General features: G+C 37.7%; 1 protein-coding gene across 1 annotated transcript in view; it reads right to left on the reverse strand.

The window, feature by feature from the left end:
- The window catches only part of BmMET2 (juvenile hormone resistence protein II), a 189,986-nt gene that overhangs the window by 161,347 nt on the left and 5,462 nt on the right, over positions 1 to 23,177 (reverse strand). The window contains exon 2 of the mRNA XM_073074497.1: positions 17,321 to 17,467. Coding sequence (XP_072930598.1) covers positions 17,321 to 17,457 — 137 coding nt within the window. The 5' untranslated portion in view covers positions 17,458 to 17,467. The remainder of the gene's footprint in view (positions 1 to 17,320; positions 17,468 to 23,177) is intronic.

Genomic DNA, 23,177 nt, shown 5'->3' on the forward strand with positions numbered 1-23,177 from the left:
CCTACCGATCCACCTAACTACATAAATAGGGGTTGCATGTCGCTCGTGTCCTTGAAAGCAATCCAATTATGCGAAATAGCGGCGTAGGTACTGTATAATCCTGAAAAAAATTCGCATGCATAACGCATATTGTGAGGTAAAGCAACGTTGCATGTAAAACGTGTTAGTAGGTGAATGGAGCATCAGTTTCCAAACCTGAAGGTCCGGATTCTAATACTATGTAATTTTAACGGTCATTATAGACTTTATCGTTAGGCAGTCTACGCGCCCTTTTCATATTAATCCGAACGGTGAAGGTACTTATTATAAATCATTTCATATTTGGGCAAGGGAAACTCAGAGGCGTAGCTTATCGGGCAAAAGGGGGCGGTGCGTCCTGAGCAGCACAGTGTGGGAGCGACAAAACTAGCTTTTCCTACATTATTTGCGAGGAGTGCAATGTTTTTTGAGCGTACGTATGTACGTATGTACGAGTATGTCTTGTCCATTAGCATGCCTTTGAATATTATTATGAGATTTTGAATTCGTCTAAATTGTGAAAGTAACCATAGGCCATATTTATAACCTAGACGGTTTTAGCTTTTATAGTAATTCTAGTTTGTTATTTGCAATTGCAAAGATACGCATTTTGGAGAGTATTTAGTCGTAACGATCTATTTTTGTCGACGATTGATTCGGTACGGGGGGTGGTGAATTCAATTCCCGCCCCAGACTGCGCGAACCCACGCCGCGTCACTGGGTGAACTATGACCTTTCCTTACAGGGAAATTGTCACGACACGTTGGGAAGAGGGCTTTTACTGCCGACATCGTGGATTGACTAAGGTATTAAGCCTTTTTTTATATAATATAGGAGTAGCAGACGAACGTACAGTCCACCTGATGGTAAATGGCTACTGCCGCCATGGACATCCGTAATCAATCCCAGATAGGATTAGATATTCTTACCTAAGGTCGGTCACAGATGCGCCGCTATCCCTGAGGACTAAGTTGGAACGCCTCGGATAAGTATGTCTTCCTTACCACACCCTATAAACCAGAACACATCAGCGCTTAACACTGCTGTTATGAGGCAGAAATAGGTGTAGCGGTGGTGCCGCCGGAGTCGAACTACAAAGGGGTTCTACCACCTTTACAACCTACCTACTGTAGTTACTGCAAACAGGTAAACTTTGCAGGCGGCCGTAAGGCTAGCAGAGCATTTTTAGAGGCTTATAAATGTATGTAAATTATTGTATATGTATTAGTGAAGGTAAGACTCCTTTGTTCCTTCATAACTTTTAATAATAAGTCTCCAAAAATTAAAAGATTTAGTTTAACATTTCCTGTGGGACCGTTCCTATGTTCTTCGTGTCGATTTTGAAAATATTTTCATATAAAATAAAATTACTACTAATAAATAGTGCAAGTTCGTATAAATATAAACATAATATGTTTAGATATAATATTATAATTTAGATATAATATTATAATACTCTTAGAATTGTTTTGTTATTTAAAGAAAATATTGTAGGCGCAGGCTTCTATAACACAAGGGCCGACTCCGCCTACCTGTAGCCCTTGGAAGTTCAAGGTCCTTTAACTTGAATATATGTCGGTACGCGATACCATACATTGATGAGGTCAATTAAAATGGTTTCTGTGTTTACAGCAAACGTACTATATTTAATAATATTTTTTATACGCAAATAACTTGAAAGTTAGACCTCCTTCGTGAGAAATCTAATTTAGAGCGTTATCACTGTTTAACAATTGATGAATTTTACTCTTGCAGAATTTAGTTCTAAAACAACAGACCTATATGTACTAAAACATAATATTCTACGAATAAAGCCTTGAGTAAGAGTAACCTAGTATCGACAATATTAATAAAATTGACCTGGAACATAAATTGCTGGAAGGTTTTACAGGTATGCATAGCCCTTGGCTAATGTAGATCTACATCTACGTAGTAAAGTAACGTCAAGCGCGATCGGAAATTATGGTTGGATGTAGTAGACAGAATTTCGCGCGCTTTCGCGCTTCGGACGGCACGTCTAGCCAGCAAATTGCTATATTGTATTGTAACGGTTAAATCTCGTCGAAGATATTATGTATGTATGAAGTTTGAAAGTGTTAGAATTCTGGTGGTAGCTCTGGCAGCACCACCGCCACGCCTATTTTTGCCTAATAATAGCTGAGTTAAGCGCTGCTATGTTCCGGGTTGAAGTGTGTGGTATTCAGGACGTAATATTCCGATGTGTTCCAGTTTAGTCCTCAGGGGTAGCGGCGCATCTGACGCCGACCTCAGGAAGGAATCTAATTCTATCTGGGATTGATTACAGATGCCCATGAGCGGCAGTAGCCACTTACCATTAGGTGGACTGCATGCTCGTCTGCTACTCCTGTATTACATAAAAAAGTTGCGAGGCTCCCATCTAAGTACTCAGGAATAACAACGCACCTGTGATCAGATTCAGGTACAACCACTGGTCTATATAGAGCTGGTTTCAGATGTCCATAGGCTGCAGTGACCACGTGCCGTCAGGTAGAGTTAATTCTCGTTAGCTACTTACATCTTATAAAAAACATGCCTGCTATCAAATATTTACAGTCACCGATACGTATGTCTGAGGAAACTTTCCAATGAAGTCCACAAGGTTAACCTATCCATTAGCAAATTATCTGTGTACCTTTCGAATAATCTTTGTTATTTTTCCAGTCTTCGGCGAAAGGACTAAAATAAATATAACGCCTAGGGTTGCCGACTAATTTATTATTTTTCAGAAACCAAAAAAATTGAACATAAGACTGCACGAGAATACTCAAAAAAATACAATAATTATTTAGTTTGTTATGAAATATATATTTTTTGCAATCGTACTTTATTACATAAAATTTAGAAATAAATTCATATTAAATGAAAATTTGCAATTTTTGAGTACTATATATTTTTCTATGGTATATATAAACCAGGACAGATACATATCTGTCCTTAAAAAAAACATTTTACACATAGGTATGTGTTATTTGAGGCAAATAACTAAATACGTATTTTAGCGTTTCATTGAAGAAGGTATTGCGCGGCATCATTGTAGTGAAGTCACGCAATTGTCGAACTTAACGCTTTTAATGGTTTAAATATCTCTTCATATTGTCCAAATTCCGCGTATTGGTCGGTTGTGGCAGCATTCAAAATATTTTACTTCTCAGCTTCAGAGCACTTAAACATCTTTTTGTAAGCAAGAGATAATTAGGTACATTGTAACATAAGTAAAAATGTGAAAGTTTTTTTAATGTGTACTTACAATTCACGATTTACACTTATAAAAAAGTACCTTTTACAAGAGGCTTCGCTGACTCGCAGAGGTCAATAACAATAGTTGATTTAATCTATCCCTCAGGTATAGTACTTATTTCGCGATAAAATATAGTGTTGTTGTAATGTTCTTTTCCGGGTCATTGACAACGTGTGTAAAAATTTCATCACGATCGGTTTGGGAGTTAAGGCGTGAAAGCATAACAAACAATTTAATTTATAATATTAGTAAGTGTAATAAAATATAACTAAGAGTTTTATAACCTGGTTGTAGAAAAGTTGGCAACCCTATAATACCACAAAGTCGAAACACGTGTATTGATTGAAACATCTTGTTCAAGTCCCTAGGAAGAGATGCTTAGAGATGGAAGCTTAGAGATGCTTCCTAGTATTTACTAGTATGTTCCAGCATATCAAAACTTGGTTCAAAGGTAGGATGGGAACATTTAACAAGGTTAAGATGTGTGTAGAAGACATAGTTAGAAGTTAACGTTGAACTAATGTTTGGAATTTACAGGAACTTTCGAGTACAGCATACGTGAAGTACTAACTAAGAAGGTAGACTAACTAAGAACATTAAAAACGTATTACACTGGTTGTTACTGTTCAAATTATTTTGGAAATATATACCTAAGGTATATATATTTTTTTAATAAAATTACAGTCTACAACAGCAACAGTTTTACGGTAAAAAAAGTCTTTGAAATTTTATTTAAATTCGAAGGTGGTAGTGTAGGTCTGGGTTACGATTCCAGTGGCACCACCGCCACATCTATTTCTGCTGAATAACAGTAATGTTCAGCGCTGCTGTGTTCTGGTTGGAAGGGTGTGGTTAAGGAGATATAATATATTATAGGTATTATTTCAAGGCATTAGTCCTCAGGGGTAACTGCGTATCTGTTGCCGACCTCAGGTAGGAATCTTATCTCATCTGGGGTTCGATTACAGATGTCCATGGGTGGCACAGCCACCTACCATCAAGTGGGCTGCATGCTCGTCTGCTAGTCCGATATATTTAAGAAAGTCATTCTTGAAATGTGTAAAATAATGAAATTAGTTTGTAATAAAAATCTTTTTGTCAATCACAACCAGCTCCAAAATCCCTGCAAAGTAAAGATATTTTGCAATGAAATTGGTTAAGTATTTATAAAGACAAATCGGCACTTGAAAAGTGAAAACAAAAATTATTTCTATTTTTGTTACTTAGTTTGCTGACTCACGATGTAAATGTCACGATCCAATAAGCACTTAAGTATTTATACCTTAGTGGTCATTTCGGTATTCCATCCTGCGGGTTTAGTATCAAAATTAAGATTAAAGAGATACAAATATCATACATACAACAAAAAAATATCGATGAAGAAAACTTTGTGACGAAACTGTCTGTATTTTGCGTGATTTTATCGTAATGTTTCTTCTTCTTCGTCTGCCCATTCACGTCACGGACTAAGAGAACTTTTTTTATACTCTCATTAGTGCAGGTGTCCTCATTGTTAAAACTTATAATGAATATAATTGTTTATCAGAGGTACGAGCTCGACGGGCCACAGCGTTGAATATTACATAAGAGCTACTGACTTTGTAATTATAACTGCCTTTTAATGGTACAGTAATATAATGTTATTATCGCAAGACTTCATTAAACAATATACTAAGCACAAGAGTTCAAATATACTTTTCCCTTTTAGCTTGTCAACTCAAGCTATTTCTGAAGCGTAATTAACTTGCAGTATTTTCTCAGAGCCCTTTGAAACACGTTATAGCTGCGACAAGTTAATTTTATCCGGTTTTAACATTTCTTAGTATTTTAATTAAGTACATTTTCAGGAGAAAAAAATCTCCACCTTTTAAAAATAGTCTTTTCGCGGCCGGAGCTTTCCAGGAGATTTTAAGTTAAAGACATTTTTACCAAACGAAAACTATTGTGTATGTGTGTGTATTTATTTCATTGTAGCAAATGAACGCAGTCCATTTGACGGAAAGTGGCCACTGCCGCCCATGGACAACTGTATCTATAGTATGAGTTTTTACGTTTTTACAAAAATTACTGTTTTTGTGTTTACTTGCGTATTTGCTCTAGTTCTGATTGGCCAAATACGTAAATCATTTCAGATTCGAAATGTATGGGAAATACGTAAACAAATACAAAAACAGCCATTTTAGTAAAACGTAAAAACTTATACTAAGGGTATTGTAATCAACCCCTGAAAAAATAGTCTTACTGGAGAACGACCGCAGAATCCATCTTGCTTCCACCGTTGCTTCCCTTGACGACTAAGTTGAAAAGTAAAGTTAAAACGTGTGTATATCAATATCATCCCTCATCCCTTTATTCGTTCAAACCAGAATACAGTCGCCTTTGTTTCATACTTATGTTTCATTAATATATTATTACGTATAGTTAGGTTTTTACGTTCTTATTAGTGATCGAAGGTTTGTACAAATACGTGACGACATCTTTCTTTTTACCCGACTGCCAAGGAAGAGTTATGTTTTTCGCGCGTATCTTGTATGTTTGTCTTTCTTTATTTGATCCGATCTAACAAACGGGTGGATGAATTTCAACAGTTAAGGTGTCATTATATTTGGTTCAATGACCGAGTGTCCTTAGATAGGTGTTAGTATAAAAAAATCAAAATGGCGGATTTTTGGCGCGAAATAGTAACACATATAAAAAAAAAGTTAACCGAACCTATCGAGTAGGGTATCAAATGAAAGGAAATTAAACGGAGATTATAAAAACATATTTGTATATATATAAAACAGCAAGGTGACTGACTGACTGACTAACTAAATGACTTTTTCATTTTTCAGAAATCAACGTACAGCCTAAACCAAGGATCTTACAGTTTTGAAATTTTGCACATAGGTTTTGAAATTTTGCACAAAGGCCTTTTGGAAATTCTACCCTTAAGAAGGTAAAATAGGGCAAAACATTTTTTTTAAATTCTTTAATTTTGAAGCAACTACTATAAAATTTTATATTTGGCTTTCTGGATAGGAACAAGGACGCACTAATTTATCCCCCTCCGAAAAATCAACCCTGTAGAGAGTAAAATAAGGGTTAAAAGTTCATTTGAACAATCGTCAATTTTGAAGCAAACACTGAAATTTTGTATCAGGGTTGTTAAATAAAAATAATGAAATTCTACCTCTAACGAGGTAAAATAATGACCGAAACTTTGATTTAATGAAGTTATATATTTTATTGACCGTAAAAGGTGGATTTTTTCGCGAAATAGTATCACATTTTAAAAAAGTTAAGAGGAGATTACACATACATTATATAATATATCTTATATATAAAATTCTCCTGTTAGTTACCGTACTCCTCCGAAACGACTTCACCGATTTTTACCTAATTTTATATACATATTCAGTAGATCTGAGAATCGGCCCCTAAGTGATAAGGGTTGTTCACCCTTAACATTTTTTTATTTTTATGGCAACACAACATTTGCCGGGTCAGCTAGTACATATATGCTCGTATATACACATCGAGATGACTGTCTGACTAAATGAGTGAGTTGCTGTGCCAGAGATCAACGCAAAGGGAAACCGCTGAACTTAAGCGTGCTGGAATTTTATACGTAGGTTCTTTATATAGCGTAAATGAGCACTACGAGGATAAAATAGGATAATATTGTTTGAGCATCTTTTGTTTTTGAAGCAGAAACCTACTATGAGTATTTGGCTTTCTGGATAAAAATAATGAAATGCCTACTTCACTGCTTTTGGAAATTCTACTTCAACCTTTTTGGTGCAGTCGGGTTTTTGATTTTTTAAATTAATTACTTGTTATAAGTACTATATTATAAGACTATATTTAGTTTTTGTATTAAACTTTTTATGAAATGATATTTTTTTAGTATTATTCAAGACCAGGATTAAATTCCTTGAACTTTCTATGTTATGGAGATATTAATTAATACACGTGTAACAGCGAAGGAAAAATCGTGAGGAAACCTACATGCCTGGGAGTTCTATGAAAAAATTCTTAAACCTGTCCACGACGTGACTCGTGCCTGTCACATTTTGGACATTTTTCCCAACAATCGGAAAAATGGGTTAGTAATGGAAGTTTAAATCAAAACTGTTTATGTATTACTGTTACACGTTCACAATCAAATGGACTACAATATTGTAAGCTTCCAATTAACCATCCAATTACGTTTATTCAAGCAGATCACCGAACACGATGTACCTAACACCCCATTCCGTTAATGTTACGTCTGTTGACTGAGGGAATTAGTAAGCGTTTACGTACTAGGTTTTCCCCGCCACTTTCCATACATTTACTCAGATTTTAGAGTTAGGAAACAACCCAACAAAGTGGTTAGATGCTAAAACAATAAATACTAAAAAAAAGTTAAAAGTTAGGCCGACCCGCTTGTTAGAGCCGTCGCTATACCGGACTAACGCGCAAAGAGTTTCGATGTCGATCCTCGGTCAGTGAAATATCTACGAGGTGGATTTGGAATTTGGTGGTTGTTTTGTTTAGTTGTCAACGTGTTTGTCCATGGCACGCACAAAACAGGTGATCATACATGGGGGTATAGAAAGCTTCTTTTAAGGGGTCGTACCTTTATAAGAAACCGGTATTCACCGGCAATTTGGGGTTTATCTGACGAACCGTAAAAGACACATACAAATTTTCACAATTTATGTACTTCTAAAGTTACTGTTTTTTAAGCAATAGGGAAGTAGCAAACAACCATGCATTCTCGCTGACCGATCAACCATAACCAATTTCATATAGAGTTCCTGAAGTCGTCCACAAAGGTATGCGTTTACATTCCTTAAGACTAAGGTGACCTCATGATCATATGATACGTAAGTCAGTTGGCGATCGTACGCTTCCACCGAAACGTAAGATCCAGCTATACGATAGAAAATGGTGTGACGGTTGTAGTTTCCCGATGGAACCATACTGGTTCCATACCGTTCAAAATATACCATACTCGTAATAAATTTGAATACACAAGCCTTACGTATCATATTTGTAAAAATAATTTATACATACATATACACTCTCTACATGAAATGTCTCTTTTATTGAAAATATCGGCCAATTTTCTTGCTCCTACGCTAATTAAATTTGTATTTCTATTTTTTATTTGTTATTTGAGATCGTATGGAAATTATGAGAGAACTCTATAATTGGAAACAGAATTAATTGGTAAGATAATTTCATGGAAGGATGTATCTATTTTATGTGTTTGTTTTGAGCAGTATACTAACAAGCATTGGATCGTATTATGTTGTGTTGCATGAAAACGAAATATAAGCGAAACCACCTATGCTTACTTAATTGCTGAAAATTGAACCCTTCAATATTTTAAATTCGGAGTACCTACACGATAAAGGCGTAAACACACAAGCGACAGTCGATGGTCGTCGAGCACCGCCGAACGTAAAATCCTTAAGATACATTTTTCTATCTGTCATTCTGAATCAAATGAGCTATCTTTCATACGTTTGTGAGCTTTATCTATACTTTTCACGTTTTTCAACTTGGTGACTTACAGTCTACTGTCGCCCACAATAAGCGGCAAAACTCGACAACCGTCACCGCGAACTGTTGCTTGTGTTACTAGGACATTACTTTCATTAGGACTAATATACGAGCGATCGACTACCTCGCCGCCGGTCGCCGGCGGTGGGCGATGGCCATTGTCGGTCGCAGGTGCGGGCAGTCGCATGAGTGTTTTTTTTATAATATAATAGTAGCAGACGACTCATTGACATCTATAATCAACCCCAGATTAGATTAGATTCCTACCTGAGATCGCCCTTAAGTGCGCCGCCACCCTTGAGGGCTAAGCTGTCGTGCCTCAGATAAGTATATCTCCCTTCCCACACCTTTCAGACCAGATCACAACAGCGTTTTACATTGCTGTTATTAGGTAGTAGAAATAGTTGTGGCGGCGGTGTTGCCTGACTCGAATCACAGAGGGTTCTACCACCTTCAAACTATTAATAACTATTGTGTTAGCTCACTGACGCTAGTGTTACCTCTCTAATACTCAGCCAATTAGGAAAATACACAACAGCATTACGGAGAGCAAATTTGTCGTAAAACTCTTTGTACAATTATACAATTACTACCTGACCCGGGAAACGTTGTGTTGCCATATAAATAAAAAAAATGTTAAGGGTGAACAACCTTTATCACTTAGGGGTATGAAAAATAGATAGATAGATAGATCTCAGACATATGGAATATGCATATAAAATTTGGTGATAATCGGTAAAGCAGTTTTGGAAGAGTACGGTCACTAACATTGTACACGAGAATTTTATATATAAGATATACAAATAAAGGGATAGTGTACATTGGGCTTTATGTCTGTAGTGTCAAATGCATAGCGAAGACTATGCGAAATCACAGTCGCATTTTATTCTAATTACTTTGCAAATAGGTCTCCAATGTCGCATTCTCAGAACTATTCGGGACCACCGAGAGTGACCAGTCAACGATAAGTTAGATACTGCTTATTCTGTTACTAGGCAATAATAATATTTTTTTATATTGTTTTTTTTATAATATACGAGTAGCAGATGAGCATGCACTTCATCTGATGGTAAGTGGCTACTGCCGGCCACGGAAATCTATAATCAACTGTAATAGGATTTGATATTCCTACCACAGATTAGCCACAAATGCGCCGCTACTCCTGTCGACTAAGCTGGAACGCTTCGGAAAAGTATGTCTTCCCTTACCACACCCTTTAAACCAGAACGCACCAGCGTTTAACACAGTCGCACCTCAGAGGGTTCTACCGCCTTAAAACTATTATCTATATATATAATAGCGAAAGGATACTCACGTTCAAATCGTATTAATCAAGGTTTTGACAAAACTACTGAAGCTACAATCATGAAATTTAAAATATAGCTTCATTTTATAATGTAGATGCGCACTAAGAACGGATTTTTTGATATTCCACCGTTAAGGGGGTTAAATGGGGGTTGAAAGTTAGAATTAAAGTCCGTCAGTTTTAAAGCAAACTGGACGAAAATTGATATTTAGCTTTCTGATTTAAAGTAATAAAAATCTAATCTAAGGGTTTTTCCAAAATCAACCCTAAAGGTGGTTAAATAGGGGTTGACTAGCTTATTTAAAATTTTGTCATTTTGAAAGCCAGCACTATGAAAGTTAGCCATTGCTTTACTGGTTAGATATAATAGAACTTTAGTTCTACCGTTTATGAAAAATCAACCCCTCAGTGGGTTAAATAAGGATTGTAAGTTTTTATGGAATTCCCCCAGTTTTGATCTAATCTTTATGAAAATCTGCATTTAGCTTTTTGGTAGAAAATAATTAAACACCTATTTCATTGTTTTTGGAAAATCCACCCTTAAGTTGGTTAAATAGGGGTTGATAGCTTATTTTAAAATTAGCCAATTTGAAAGCCAGCACTACGAAAGTTAGTCATTGCCTTACTGATTAGATATAGTGGAACTTTAATTCTACCATTTTTGTAAAATCAACCCTTATGTGGGTTAAATAAGGGTTGAAAGTTTGTATGAAAGTCCTCCAGTTTTGATGTAAACTATATGAAAATTGGTATTTGGGTTTTAGATAGAAAATAATTAATCACCCATTTCATTGTTTTTGGAAAATCATCCCTTAAGGTAGTTAAATGGGGGTTTGAATTTTATTTCAAACTCCGTTAATTCGGAAGTAAGGACTATAAAAATTTGCATTTAGCTTTCCTGTTGGAAAAACAAGAGCTTTTTAACACCGTTTATGGAAAATCTACCCTTAAGAAGGTAAAAAAGGGGTGGAAACTTCGTTTAGACGTACGCAGCTTTTTAAGCAAAGTCTATGAAAATTGTTATTTGGCTTTCTGGTTGAAAATAACAGGACACCTATTTCACAGTTTTTTGAAAATCAACCCTTAAGGTCGTTAAATAGGGGTTGAAACTTTATTTTATAAACCGTTAATTTGTAAGCAACCACTATGATAAATAATCATTGACTCAATGAAGCATCTGAGTCACTGTTTTTTAGATCAACCCTTAAGATGGCTATAAAAGGGTGTTTACACATCTGTTTCAGCATTTTTAGCAACTCAACAATCAACTCCATTAGGGTACTATACGTAAAGAAAGTTTCTTTAAAAACCGTTATTGAAGTTACTTCCTTTGGCGTGTCTGAAAAAAGAACAGAGTGCAGAGAAGTTTAGTGTAGGGCGAAATTCCACGAGCCGTAGTAACATATATTTTTAACATGGGAATGTATTGCGCGTGCTGAAGTGCAGAACAGCGGTTTTTTAGGGTTCCGTACCTAAAGGATAATAACGGAACCCTATTACTAAGACTTCACTGTCTGTCCGTGTCACAGGGCTCTATCTCTGGCACCGTAATAGATAGACATTTGAAATTCTTACAGAGGACCAATAACGGTGGCCGCTATAACAACAAATACTAAAAATAAAAAAAGTTGAAAACAAAAAGGGGTCCTCATACAACAAACTGCTATTCGATATTTTTCCAAGTAACTTTTGAACCGTTAGAGGTAGACAGTTCAAATTTTCACAATGTGTGTACTTTAATGGCTGCTGCAATATTAAATACTAGAAATTTAAAAAAATGAAAATTTTGGTTGTACGGAACCCTCCAGGTGCGGGTTTGACTTGCACTTGGCCAATTATTAGTAACGCGCAGACCCGCGGGCCACAAGGGAAAGTCACGGGCCACACACCACCCGTGGGTGTTGAGTTGCCGACCGCTGGTGTTGAATATTAGCTTTCAGAAATTTGCTGATAAAGTATTTATTGATGCATATGTACATACATAGGAATGTTTTTGAAATTCTACTAAGGAGGAAAAAGAAGTGTTATATGTATGTATACGGGAATCTTTTAGGTTCGAAGTTAGAAACGTGAAATTTCAGATAACGTCTATTCAGACAAATACATGTCAACGTGGACGGGTGCAAATTTCATATATGATAATGCGTAAGTTTATTCAAATTGGCCTACATTTTGGTATACTGATTAGGTACAACGCAACTACTTTGGACACAGTGCGTGCCAACATTTTGCCCTGCCGTGGGGTATGGTTGTGGTTATGCGTGGATTACTGATGGTGATGTGGTAGACACATAGACCTTGGATTAAAATTTTTGGTTAGAACAGGGCTACAGTATCCCCTGCCTGTCGTACGAGACTAAAGGGGGACTTGTGTAGTTGCGGGCGGCAAGAATAGGAGCTCTCACCGCCCACACGCCCACACAGTGTACACAGTGACGAAAAGAAAAAGCTTTTATTCATTAAATATTAATGCTACTTTATCGTTAAAATTGTTAAAGGTACAAATTTCCGATTACAGTTATTTGTATGTCATATCATATTTTTTTAACGCGGGCGAAGCCGCGGGTTCTGCTAGTTAACTATAATTGTTAGAAGTAACATACGAATACCAATACTTTTACACATTTTATGGACAAAGTTTGAACTTTCAACACATTCCTACTTGATAGTTTACATAGGCTGTTGTCCGAGATTCAGATCCCAAGCACGCACCTCTAATTTTTCAAAGTTCATCAACAACCCATTACTGTCCCACTGCTGGGCACGGGTCTCCTCTCTTAATGAGAAGGATTAGGCCATATCCACCGCGCTAGCCAAGTGCGTATTTGTAGACTTCACACCTTAGAGTTTATTTTATAAATCTCTCAGGTATTCAGGCTTCCTCACGATGTTTTCCTTCACCGTTTAGCAAGTGATACTTAATTTCTAATACGCACATAACTTTGAAAAGTCAGAGGTGCCTGGGATTTGTACCTCGGACCCCTCGATCGAGAGGCCGAGTTTCTTAACCACTAGGCTATCACTGCTTTTCAAAGTTATGTGTGATCGATAATCACTTGCTAACGTTAAAACGATGAAAGAAAACATCGTAAAGAAACGTACACGCTAGGCTTAAAAAGGCGCTCAAGTTTGTGCGAGGAGTAATGCTTAGCAGTGGGATTCTCTTTAGCAAAGTTGTTGTCCGTGAGCCCACGAAGGTTTCAGAGTTGGTACAACCAATTTTCGCTAGATGGCGCCACTGTTTTTCCAATGAAGGTACGAATCTTCAGTTTTATGTATGTTAGTATGTCATATTATTTTCTTTTAAACGCGGGCGAAGCCGCGGGCAATAACTAGTATAGATATAAAGAACACCAGATTTAAATTAGAATCCTACCAGAAGTCGGTCACAATTCCGTTACTACCCATGAGAAAGGAATATATGTGGCAGGTAAACCGAAATCGAAACTCTTTTATGTCACTAAAAATAATAATTGTCAAATACGAGGCAAATTCGTACATGGATGGTTCCGTACCACCAAATTGTCATTTGTTTTTTTTACTTTTTAATGTTACACAAATAGTAAAAATGCATTGTAATAATTTATATTGTCTTCCTATAACGGCTGAGAAAAATGTAAGAAAATGCTGAAAAATACCGTTTTCTAATATGGAGGCTACCATTTAAATATTAAATATTTTCATTTTTAGTATTTTTGGCTATAGTGACAATTCTCTGTGAAAATTTTAAGTATCTTTCTATTACGGTTCAAAAGATAGAGAGTCATGTGATAAACGCACACACAGCGGAGGCTTAATAACAGGATTGTTTTACTCTTTGGGTACGGAACCCAAGAATGGTGGCAAGAAAGGTGGATAGAAATGTCGCCAAAAAAATGTCTATAAGCAAATTTAATACGGGGGCACCACCCCAACCGCTTTGACGCTTACGCAATTTTTGAATAACCCCTTACCAATTATTCCAGAAGTGGGACGCGGGGATGTGAAGTCAACTTATTGAAAGCAATACTTATTACCAGTATAGTATTCATATCAACAATTTATTCGTTTGTTTGAAATGTCTCTGGTATATTCTACATCACAGTATGACATCGATACAATTTGAGCGTTGTACAAAAGGATTTTATCAATACCTCTTGTACGATATATTTTGGCCGTAATTAGGGTGTGGTAATGTTGCCTATAATCTTACCTTGTCGTGCCAGGCTTCAGAAAATTAAGCTGGCTATTGTACTCTAATAATAGGCCCCAAATTGTCGTCTACCTCATTTGAATCCATCTTTCAGGACGAAACACGTGTAGACTTTATTGAAAAAATGATATTAAGTACGAATTATGTAAATTTATGTAGGTGTATGTTTTATGTAATGAATTAGAAATCATTTGCTAAAACGGTGAAGAAAAACGTCGTGAGTAAACCCGCATACCTGAGAAATCTTAAGTACATAATATAAGGTCTGTGAAGTCTAAATAGAAGTGTAAGCCAGGTAATAGAATACTTTGCGGTTTGATTCTGGTGGCAACACCACCACGTTTTTTTGCTACCTAATAACAACAGTATTAAGCGCTGTGTTATGGTTTTAAGGGTGTGGGAGACATACTTTTCCGAAGCATTCCAGCTTAGTCCTCAGGGTTATTTTTTTATAATATAGGAGTAGCAGACGAGCATACAGTCCACCTGATGGTAAGTGGCTACTGCCGCCCATGGACATCTGTAATCAACCCCAGATAGGATTAGATATTCCTACCTGAGGTCGGTTACAGATGCGCTGCTACCCCTGAGGACTAAGCTGGAACGCCTCGGAAAAGTCTGTCTCCCTTACCACACCCTTCAAACCTGAACACAGCAGCGCCTAACACTGCTGTTACAAGACAGAAATAGATGTGCTGGTGGTACCGCTGGAGTCGAACCACAAAGGGTTCTACCACCTTCAAATACCGGATACCGGCTGCGTCTGTGGCTGACTTCAGGTAGTAATCTAAACTTATGTGGGTTTGATTACAGAAGTCCATGGGCGGCAATAACCACTAACTATCAGATGGACTGAATACACGTCTACTACTCATCCTTACTAATATTATAAATCCGAAAGTAACTCTGTCTGTCTGTCTGGTTGTCTTTTCTTCACGCCTAAACCACTGAACCGATTTTAATGAAATTTTGTACAAAGATAGTCTGAGACCCGAGAACGGACATAGGATAGTTTTTATCCCGCAAAATCCCACGGGAACTAGGGATGGCGATCTAAGATCGATTAATCGGAGAATCGATCTTTTGGACAAAAAAGTCGATTATTTTAATCGATATCCCTACTAATCCTTACTAATATTATAAATGCGAAAGTAACTCTGTTTGTCTGTCTGTCTGTATGTCTCTTCTTCACGCCTAAACCACTGAACCGATTTTCATGAAATTCTTTACAAAGGTAGTCTGAGAACCTAGAATGGACATAGGATAGTTTTTATCCCAGAAATCCCACAGGAACTAGGGATAGCGATCTTAGATCTATTAATCAGAGAAGCGATCTTTTTGACCAAAAAAGTCGATTTCTTTAATCGGTCTCCGGTAATGGATTCTACCTACGTTTGTGGGTCTTTTGGCATTCTCTAAATAACCATGAGTTTAATGAGTTCTTGCAATCGGAGACGGTTGCAACATTATATTTGTTTATATAGATTTATTGGGATTAATATGGTGGCGATTCTTACCGAAAAAGATCGATGTTTGAATCGATTCGAATCGAAGAGCAATAAATCGATTCACAAAAAATCGAGGCCCTAAGAATCGTTCTATCTTTGATATTTTTTTGAGGATAGCTAAAAAAAAGGTTATCAGGATCAAACAAGCACTGAAATTATGTTCTTAATCCTTACTAATATTATAAATGTGGAATTAACTCTGTCTGTCTGTCTCTTCTTCACGGCTACACCACTAAACCGATTTGAATGGAATTTTGTACAAAGATAGTCTGAGACCCGAGAAAGGACATAGGATAGTTTTTATCTCGGAAATCCCACCAGAACGGACTCCAGTAATGGATCGATTCAGTGAATCGATCTTTCAACCCAGAAGATCGAAATTCGATTTTCGCTTTTCAATTTTACCTACAGTTACTTTACTTATCCATTAGTTGATCATCTATGTATTTATATAAAAATGAATATTTGTCTATATACATTTTATAGAATCGGAAACTATGCAGTTGATCAAGTGATGATCTTTTGCAGAGTTGTTGTCCAAGAGCCCACGAAGGATTGGGAGTTGGTAAGACCAAATTTCGACAGATGGCACCACTGTCATTCCAATGAAAGTACGAATTTTCTGTTTTATGTATGTCATATTATATCTTTAAAATGCGGGCGAAGCCGCGGGCACCACTAGTATATTATATAAAATCTAACAATTCGCTGGCCAGCGCGGAGGTCCAAAGCGCGCGGTTAAATCAGTGATGGGCGATCATTACATTAAGAAATTAATAGAGATGGATTTTTATTTTCTTTTTTTAATTATCAGATACAATAAATGTAAGCAAGATGAAATAAATGTACGTTAATTAAAAATACGTTAATCTCTTTGTAATCCCACGCTTATCCTCTTAATAAAGTTAAACCATTCCTTTTCAGAATGCTAGTAATCTCTTTTCACTGAGATTTTCTTAATGATTTCGCAGTGTTTTACTGCTAAGTAAACAGTTACTAGCACATTTTTTGAATAAATAAAGATTTTAAGTCTTTTACCTAATGATAACACCCACTTGTCATCGATTAGCAATCACTCTAGAATCCGTAATTAGTGTGCCGTACCCAAAGGATAAGAACGAAACCTTATTATTCAGCCTCCACTGTCTGTCCGTCTGTCTCTCTGTCACAAGGCTCTATATTGTTCTCTACGATTTATATTATATAACTTAATGGATATAAACGTAAATTTAGAAGATCGCGGTTCAAATTATTTCAACTGATAATAAATCTGGCATTAATTAAATTAATATGCACTGCAAGCATTGCGTTAAAATATACAAACTCTGCTTCCTACAGATAAAAAGATAAATGTAATGCTTGCCAAACCGTCACAAATTCAAATGTGTGGATACAGCACACGACTACGTTTGTGTATGTTAAGCGCTTCTAGTATAGCTGTTGATAAAACATATAAAATCGCATAACCCTATTAAGTCTTACATTTAAAAAAGTTGACTTACTTGCTGGTAGAGGCTATGGGACCTTCCTCGGCAGCAGCCGGTGTCGTGTGTTTCGATGAGGTCGATGGAAAAGCCGGCAGCGCGGTATGATCAGCCGTGCGGTTCATGACGAACGAGTTCTTATTCCTTATATCCATTTTGTATGAACTGAAACAATAATTGTGAGTTAGTAATTGTAGCGTCACCATAATATTTATATACCTCTACATCTTGTAATAGTAATCCTTTAAAATCCAACTGCGAACATTTTATCGCCACACAATCCAATGACGGTAAATTGAGCTATATTTTGGCAGATACACGTAATATAGAGACACTCTTAGGGCTCTTAAACACAAGCGTTTCTGCAGAGTAGGCGTTTGTTAAACGTATATGCAACGATGACGTAGCTAAGTAGCGCGTACGTCGCCTTGCTCATCGGTTTGTTATTAATACAGGGAAACCGGGACCTTATCCAGGGTGAACCTGGATAAGTGAGAAACCTCTATTATTGAGAATTCTATTGAGGTCTTGGTACTCTGTCTTGGATTTAGCTCTGTTAATAGAACTTTTCGAACCTGGTTAAATGAAATTTAATTTGTAGGATTTCTCGATGTTTACCTCAATAATTGGGACTCAATAACTCAATTCCCTGTACAAATGAGACAGTTTATCAGATTCGGACAGGTTTCAACACGTTTGTTTACAAACAAATTTATATACATTGTTAGCATACATATTATATGTACATGTGCATGTAAATGTACATGTCATGTACATGTACATGTACATATTATTTAAATTAATTATTTTGTGTTATATTCATGTGTTATTTTTACAATAATAAGTGCCCATTTATATCGTCACTGACTGTATGAGTTATACAATTGTGTGCATTAGCATAAAAAAAATTTAAAACTGTCAATCAATCAAAGCGGTCGTCCTATGCCGCGGCGTGACTTCGCCGCTTGGCGCAGGGTCTACGGGCCTCGAGGGATCCCTCCTTACCCGGGCAATCTCCTCAGTGGGTTCACTGCCCACCGGTGTTGTGAGCTGCCGTGAGGCAGCGGTGCAGCAGTCGGTCCTAACGTGACCTGTGCTAGGCTGCGTGTGCAGATTTTCAGTCCTCCAGATGGTCGGAGGACACCTGCCCCTCGAGTTCACGAGGGAGCGGGCGACCGTCGGGGGGTCGAGCGTGGAGGGGCGCGAAGCCTCTCAGATGGGCATGTGGCCCATTGTCGGCGCATGCGTACATAATATGCGCCAACCTGGCCACAAACCTGTCCATTAAAACTGTCTTATTGGAAAACTGGGTAAATTAAAAATGGTACAAAATCCTTAGTCCCTTCAAATCAAATCCCAGTTAAGCAGGTTTGATTTAACTAAATAGTTTCCGAGCTGAAAATACTTCGGTCAATATTTCATATCAAAATAGAAAATCATTACAAAATCGAAATGGATCTTAACACGATTGTAAAAGACGCTGCGCTTGAGTCGCGTATACGCGGCAATGCACATAAGTCTATTGAACGCCTACTCTGGAGAAACGCTAGTGTGTAGGAGCCCTTACACGACGCGTTCCAACTTCATCCCAAACAGAAGCAAAGCATTATTACATCATTTGCTACTCCAATTAAAAAAATATATACATACCTTCCTAGTTATTCCCATCAATGGACGATAGTGATCGCACAAAACCAGATTGATTTCTAGCTACTCTTACTTGTAAAATTAACTGATGTAGGTAAAATATATTCCACGTGATGTGATAAACTGGATTACGCAATCTCATGCAGCATTTAGTAAGTGCATAATGATCAACAACTACTATGTACTGTAAGGTCACCTATACTATCGATGTTATATTTACCGTGCCATTTCAATATATTATCTCGAGAAATTTTATAAACTAACAACTTTGTATACGATAACTTTACCACATTTATCTAGTTTATAGAGGTTATTGGTGGATTTAAAACATAAACACACAAGGTTCCTAACCTATTTGCATTTGCAATAAATAAAATGTTAAAACTCTTACATATTATTATGTCGCAGCCATTTAGCTTAACTAGCCGTTCAATCAACAGCCTGAATGCTATTCATCCTTGATATTCAACCGTAGCATTTAATAATATAATTGTGGTGAATTCGTCTCGAAGACCAAAAATGTTATGCATTCGGCTCCGAGACCGAAAATATTATGATTTCCGCGGCCGTTAGAACAAATAAGGAACCGAATGTTCCTCTCTTCGATGGACAAGATGATCGTGTCCCGAAGAAGGTTAAGTGGACTGTATATACGAAAAATAAGATGCAAAGTGCTATAGGGTCACGCACTCACCTGCTGCTGATGGGCGCAGCCTCTTGTACTAGGTATAAGGCACCTTCAACTCACCCTAAGCTCGAGCTAGCTAGTCTTACCTCGGAATGGTCTACCGGTTACCTCTACCTTCTTCCTCTTCTCACGTGGCGTCGATCTTACAGCACGTTGCACCGCGAACAATGAAGTTAACGCGAATTTAAAGGAAACGCTACGAATACGAATAGTGGCTTCTACTTCGGAGTATAACTAAAACGACAAATATGCGCGAGCGCGACCGACGACTCCGAAGCTTCTCGAACAAGTTTATCCCGGTGGCGGCATACACCACCGCGAACGACACGACGACAACGACGATCTACAACGAACTAATTCAAACTATAAATCTCTATGCTTTTAATCCTACAGATTAAAATTAATACCAACGACAGATAATTAATACGTAGAACCATAGACAAAACTGAACATACCGCCCACCTAAATACTACGTATTTACGAAAACAAATAGACATTACTTAACCTACGACAAGAAAGAGTTAAGTTAAAACTGACTATTTTGCGAAAACGACACATATTATGAACTACGACACGAAAGAGTTACGTGGAAACGTAACTAACTTACAAAAACGACACAAATTATTAACCTACAACAAGAAAGAGTTACGTTGAAACGTAACTAGTATACGAAAATGACAAAAAAAAACTTCTAGATCCTCTCACCACGCTCACGAAAGAGAGCAACAGCTACGGAACAAATAGCTCGTTTAGGCAAGAGAATCCAAAAATTTTGCGAGAAAAAGTTTTGTAGAGTTGGAGCACCAGGATGCATAAATTTCTTATGGCACTCATCGATAATAAGATATGTTAATCTATGATTACGAGGTAAAAGGATAGGATGTCTAACGGTAAACTCTACATTAGCGTTAGCTAACCGACCGCCCACCCTCAAAATACCCGCGTCATCAACGAAAGAAGACAATTTACGCAAGGCTTTGGGTAGCGAATTAGGCGAACCTTTACTTAGACAATCCAATTCAAACGAAAACGACTCTACTTGTGCTTGCTTTATGAGCATCTCAAAAGCTTGACGTAGCTCACAAGGCTGTAATGCACCGACAAATTTATTTTTATAATTTCTCAAATTATGAGCGAAACGAAAACAAAATAACAAAACACGCTTTACTTTCGAGAGCGACGAAAAACGATTTAACAAATCGCTAACGAGATTCACCTTTTCCGGTGACAGAAGGCTAAGAATCCTTTGTTCTTCTGCGATAGAGTCTGTGTCTTGTTCTACCGATAATGAAGAAGGCCAATCATTCTCTGGCTCTACAAGCCATGAAGGGCCCTTCCACCACATGGAACAGTCAACGAGGTCAGCTGGAAGCGTACCACGAGAACCAATATCAGCAGCATTCGAACTAGAGCTCACGTGACGCCAATGGTCAGGAGCTACTCTACTCTGAATGTGGCTGACTCTATTCGCCACAAACGTTTTCCACTTGGATGGACAAGATTTAATCCAAGCCAAAGTGACAGTAGAGTCAGACCATGCGTAAAGTTCTTGAACTGCATGAAATGGTTTTAAAGCCTCTACCACTGATTCCATTAAAGTAGATAGAAAGACAGCAGCTAAAAGTTCCAATCTTGGAATCGACAATTTTCGCAAAGGCGCGACTTTCGACTTTGCGCAACAAAAATGAACGGATGTAGAGCCATCCGCCTCAACGACACGAAAGAATGTGACAGCACAATAGCCACGTTCTGAAGCGTCACAGAAGCCATGCAACTGTAACGACACGAAAGAATTTACCATACGCCGAGGAATGGTAATCGAAACTAACGACGACAATTGATACTTAAATCGCAACCACTCGTGTGCAATGTGAGGTGGCACATTATCGTCCCATGAAACTCCCGAAGTCCAAAGAAGTTGCATAAGATATTTAGCATAAAACGTAATCGGCGCTATAAATCCCAAAGGGTCATAAATCCGCGCAATATGGGAGAGTATGGTACGTTTGGTGCACCTAGAGTCATCGGGGTTGACGACACGAAATCTAAAATCATCCGATTGCGGATGCCATAAAAGTCCCGATATTTTTAAGGAGAGGTCTGACATCTCTTCGAAATGTTTAAATTCTTCTGAGTATAAGTCAGAAGATGGAAGATCAACGAAAAACTCACTACAATTAGATGTCCACTTTCTTAAATGGAAACCACCAGACGACAAAATTTTGGTGAGTTCCGAGCGCAATTGTAGAGCTTGCTCTACCGAGTCAGCGCCCGACACGATATCATCGACATAAATGTCTCTACTAAGAACTGTTGAAGCAGCCGGAAGTTCTTGGGTAGAGTCTTCTGCTAGTTGAGCGATCGCACGAAGAGCCTGAAACGGTGCAGATGATACGCCATAAGTGACCGTGCGAAGCCTATAGTCACGTATAGGACCGTCAGCAGATGGGCGCCACAGAATGCGTAGGTACTCGGTGTCATCTCTACAAACCAAGATTTGTCTATACATCTGTTTGACGTCACCAGTAAAAACGACAGCATGCCAACGGAACCGAATAAGTAAATCGAAAATATTAGTTTGCAGTTTAGGCCCAGCAAGTAGCGTATCATTCAAAGACAATCCATTAGCATCTCTACAACTTGCATCGAACACAGTACGAAGTGGGGTGCTAACAGAATCTGGTCGCAATACTCCGTGATGAGGGATATAATAAAACTTCCCAACGCTTGAAGTCGGGGGATCCACCTGCTCCATATGACCGGCAACCTCATACTCATTCATGAACCGAACGTAGGCATCTCTAAATTCAACATTTATATTAAGTCTTCGCTCGAGAGAGAGAAATCTTTTTAAAGCAATTTCACGGGAATGTGAGAACGATGGCTTTACTGCAGGATTCATGAATGGAAGAGGCACCACAAATCTACCATCATCGTTACGACTATAATTATTAGTGAAATAATTTTCACAGGCTTGATCCTCCTTCGAAAGGATTTTACAGACAGGAGTGCGAACCTCTTCTGTTTCCCAGAATCTTTTTAAAGTGTTATCTAATTTTATATTTGATAAATAAGAGTTATCGACGAAAAAACAATCACTCTGTTTACCATTACGACAGTTGTGTGTGTGATCTACCTCACACTCACCCATTAGAATCCAACCAAATATAGTATTTAGAGCCTTTGGTTGTCCCGGCCTCCCTCGTCTCAGACCAGGTATGAGAGATGAAGCAAATATATCCGCATTCAATAGCATGTCAATAGCCCCTGGACGAGCGAAGTCTGGATCAGCCAAAGGTAAATTCCTAATATGTGACCAACCACAAAAATCAACAAAATGTGCAGGTTGGTCACTACATATCGACGACAAAACAAAAGCTTCAAACTTAAAATCGATTTTATTTGAGTTATAGGATTTTATTTCACAACATAGTGAACCACGAGACTCAGCAACAGAAGATCCGATTCCATTTATTGATTGTTTAGTGTTTTTAATACATAACCCGAGGCGCTTTGCACATGGTACCGAAATAAAGTTGC

Source organism: Epargyreus clarus, unplaced genomic scaffold (genome assembly GCF_041222505.1).
Source record: "Epargyreus clarus isolate Ecla_fem2 unplaced genomic scaffold, WU_Ecla_fem_2.2 ptg000007l, whole genome shotgun sequence".
NCBI lineage: Eukaryota > Metazoa > Arthropoda > Insecta > Lepidoptera > Hesperiidae > Epargyreus > Epargyreus clarus.